The 1,217-nt window shown below is 39.7% G+C and overlaps 1 protein-coding gene across 1 annotated transcript in view; it reads left to right on the top strand.

The window, feature by feature from the left end:
- The first annotated feature begins 296 nt into the window (after positions 1-296).
- Positions 297-1,217, top strand: part of LOC107740917 (sodium leak channel non-selective protein-like) — a 73,521-nt gene continuing 72,600 nt past the window's right edge. The window contains exon 1 of the mRNA XM_016553467.1: positions 297-383. Within this exon, the coding sequence (XP_016408953.1) occupies positions 297-383 (87 nt within the window). The remainder of the gene's footprint in view (positions 384-1,217) is intronic.

The raw sequence follows: 1,217 nt of genomic DNA, 5'->3' as shown, positions 1-1,217 counted from the left end.
TAGATGCTCGCTGGATCATGAAGCCAATTTCTTGTGACCTTGCCTGTGTTTATAAAATGGTTATGAAGTTGGTGGAGAATTCCATTGAATATCATGTAATTGGCAGTTGTTTTTAAGATTGTCAATTGTCCTTGATGCCAACAAGTTTTTTTCCCCCAACTTATTTGTTATCAAATATGCATTTGTGTGTGTGTGTGTAGTAACTGACCAAAATGCCAATCATTCACAGTTGTTAACAATTTACCCTCTCTTTCTCCTTTCTTTTCCTCTCTTTCCGTCTCTCCTCCTGGTGGCAGATGTTTCACGAGGACGTGTCTGGTGGATGGCAGCTCGTGGCGGTGGACGTGAATAAACCACATGGCCGGGCGCCTGCTTGCCTCCAGGTACCAGACATGCGATTTAATGGCACTGACGCCCCTGACCGTCAGCACACACTCAGTATTGCCTGACTGCCACATCTAATGCTACACTGCTGTGTGGGAGTGCAAGAAATGTGCTGCAGGCGGCCTGAACGCAATAGCCACATTTAGATTTCGCTCAAACTAGCTGGTATGATTTTGACAGAGTATGAATAGACTGTGGAATGAACACAGCAAAGTTTGCCTTCCCCCCCTTTTGTGAGCCCAATTTAGCACATGCACAACACAAACTTACATACCTACATATTTGGATCATTCTTATGCTTAATATCTCTGCAGAAGCACGAGAATTTCTTGATGTTTTTCCCCCTCTTATTTTACTTTAAATCAACATGAAATCAATACTGACCCCATTTGCGTTCCATTTACCATGTTCCTGGTCTTATTCTGCATGGTTTTTAATACATGTGTAACCCAGGTCACTGACTACACTCTAAAAAAAGATGGTTATTTACATGCAGTAATGGTATTATTTAGAACCATAGTATTCTGAAGAACCCTTTTATGCTGAAATAGTTCTTTGTGTTAGAGTTTATGGTTCTTTGTTCCCGCCCTTTTGTTTTTCAAATCTGTAACTGTCAAAGCTCCTGATTACTGATTTTCTGGAGTTCAGTGATCTAACTACACAGACTGTCAACACACTCTCAACAGGTAAATGATTTAATTCTTAAATTTAAATACAAATTTAACTTTAAAATTGTAACTGGTTTCCAAACAAACATGTTCTTATCTCTTTTTTAGTTTTTGTTCACATATAAGTATGTGCAGCTCTGCTAAGCTGTGGAAACTTCTCTCCTC

This window comes from Sinocyclocheilus rhinocerous, unplaced genomic scaffold (assembly GCF_001515625.1).
Source record: "Sinocyclocheilus rhinocerous isolate Xijiao unplaced genomic scaffold, SAMN03320098_v1.1 scaffold165, whole genome shotgun sequence".
Taxonomy (NCBI): Eukaryota; Metazoa; Chordata; class Actinopteri; order Cypriniformes; family Cyprinidae; genus Sinocyclocheilus; species Sinocyclocheilus rhinocerous.
Note: the sequence above shows the minus strand (reverse complement) of the source record. Positions and strands in the feature narration are given on the sequence as shown.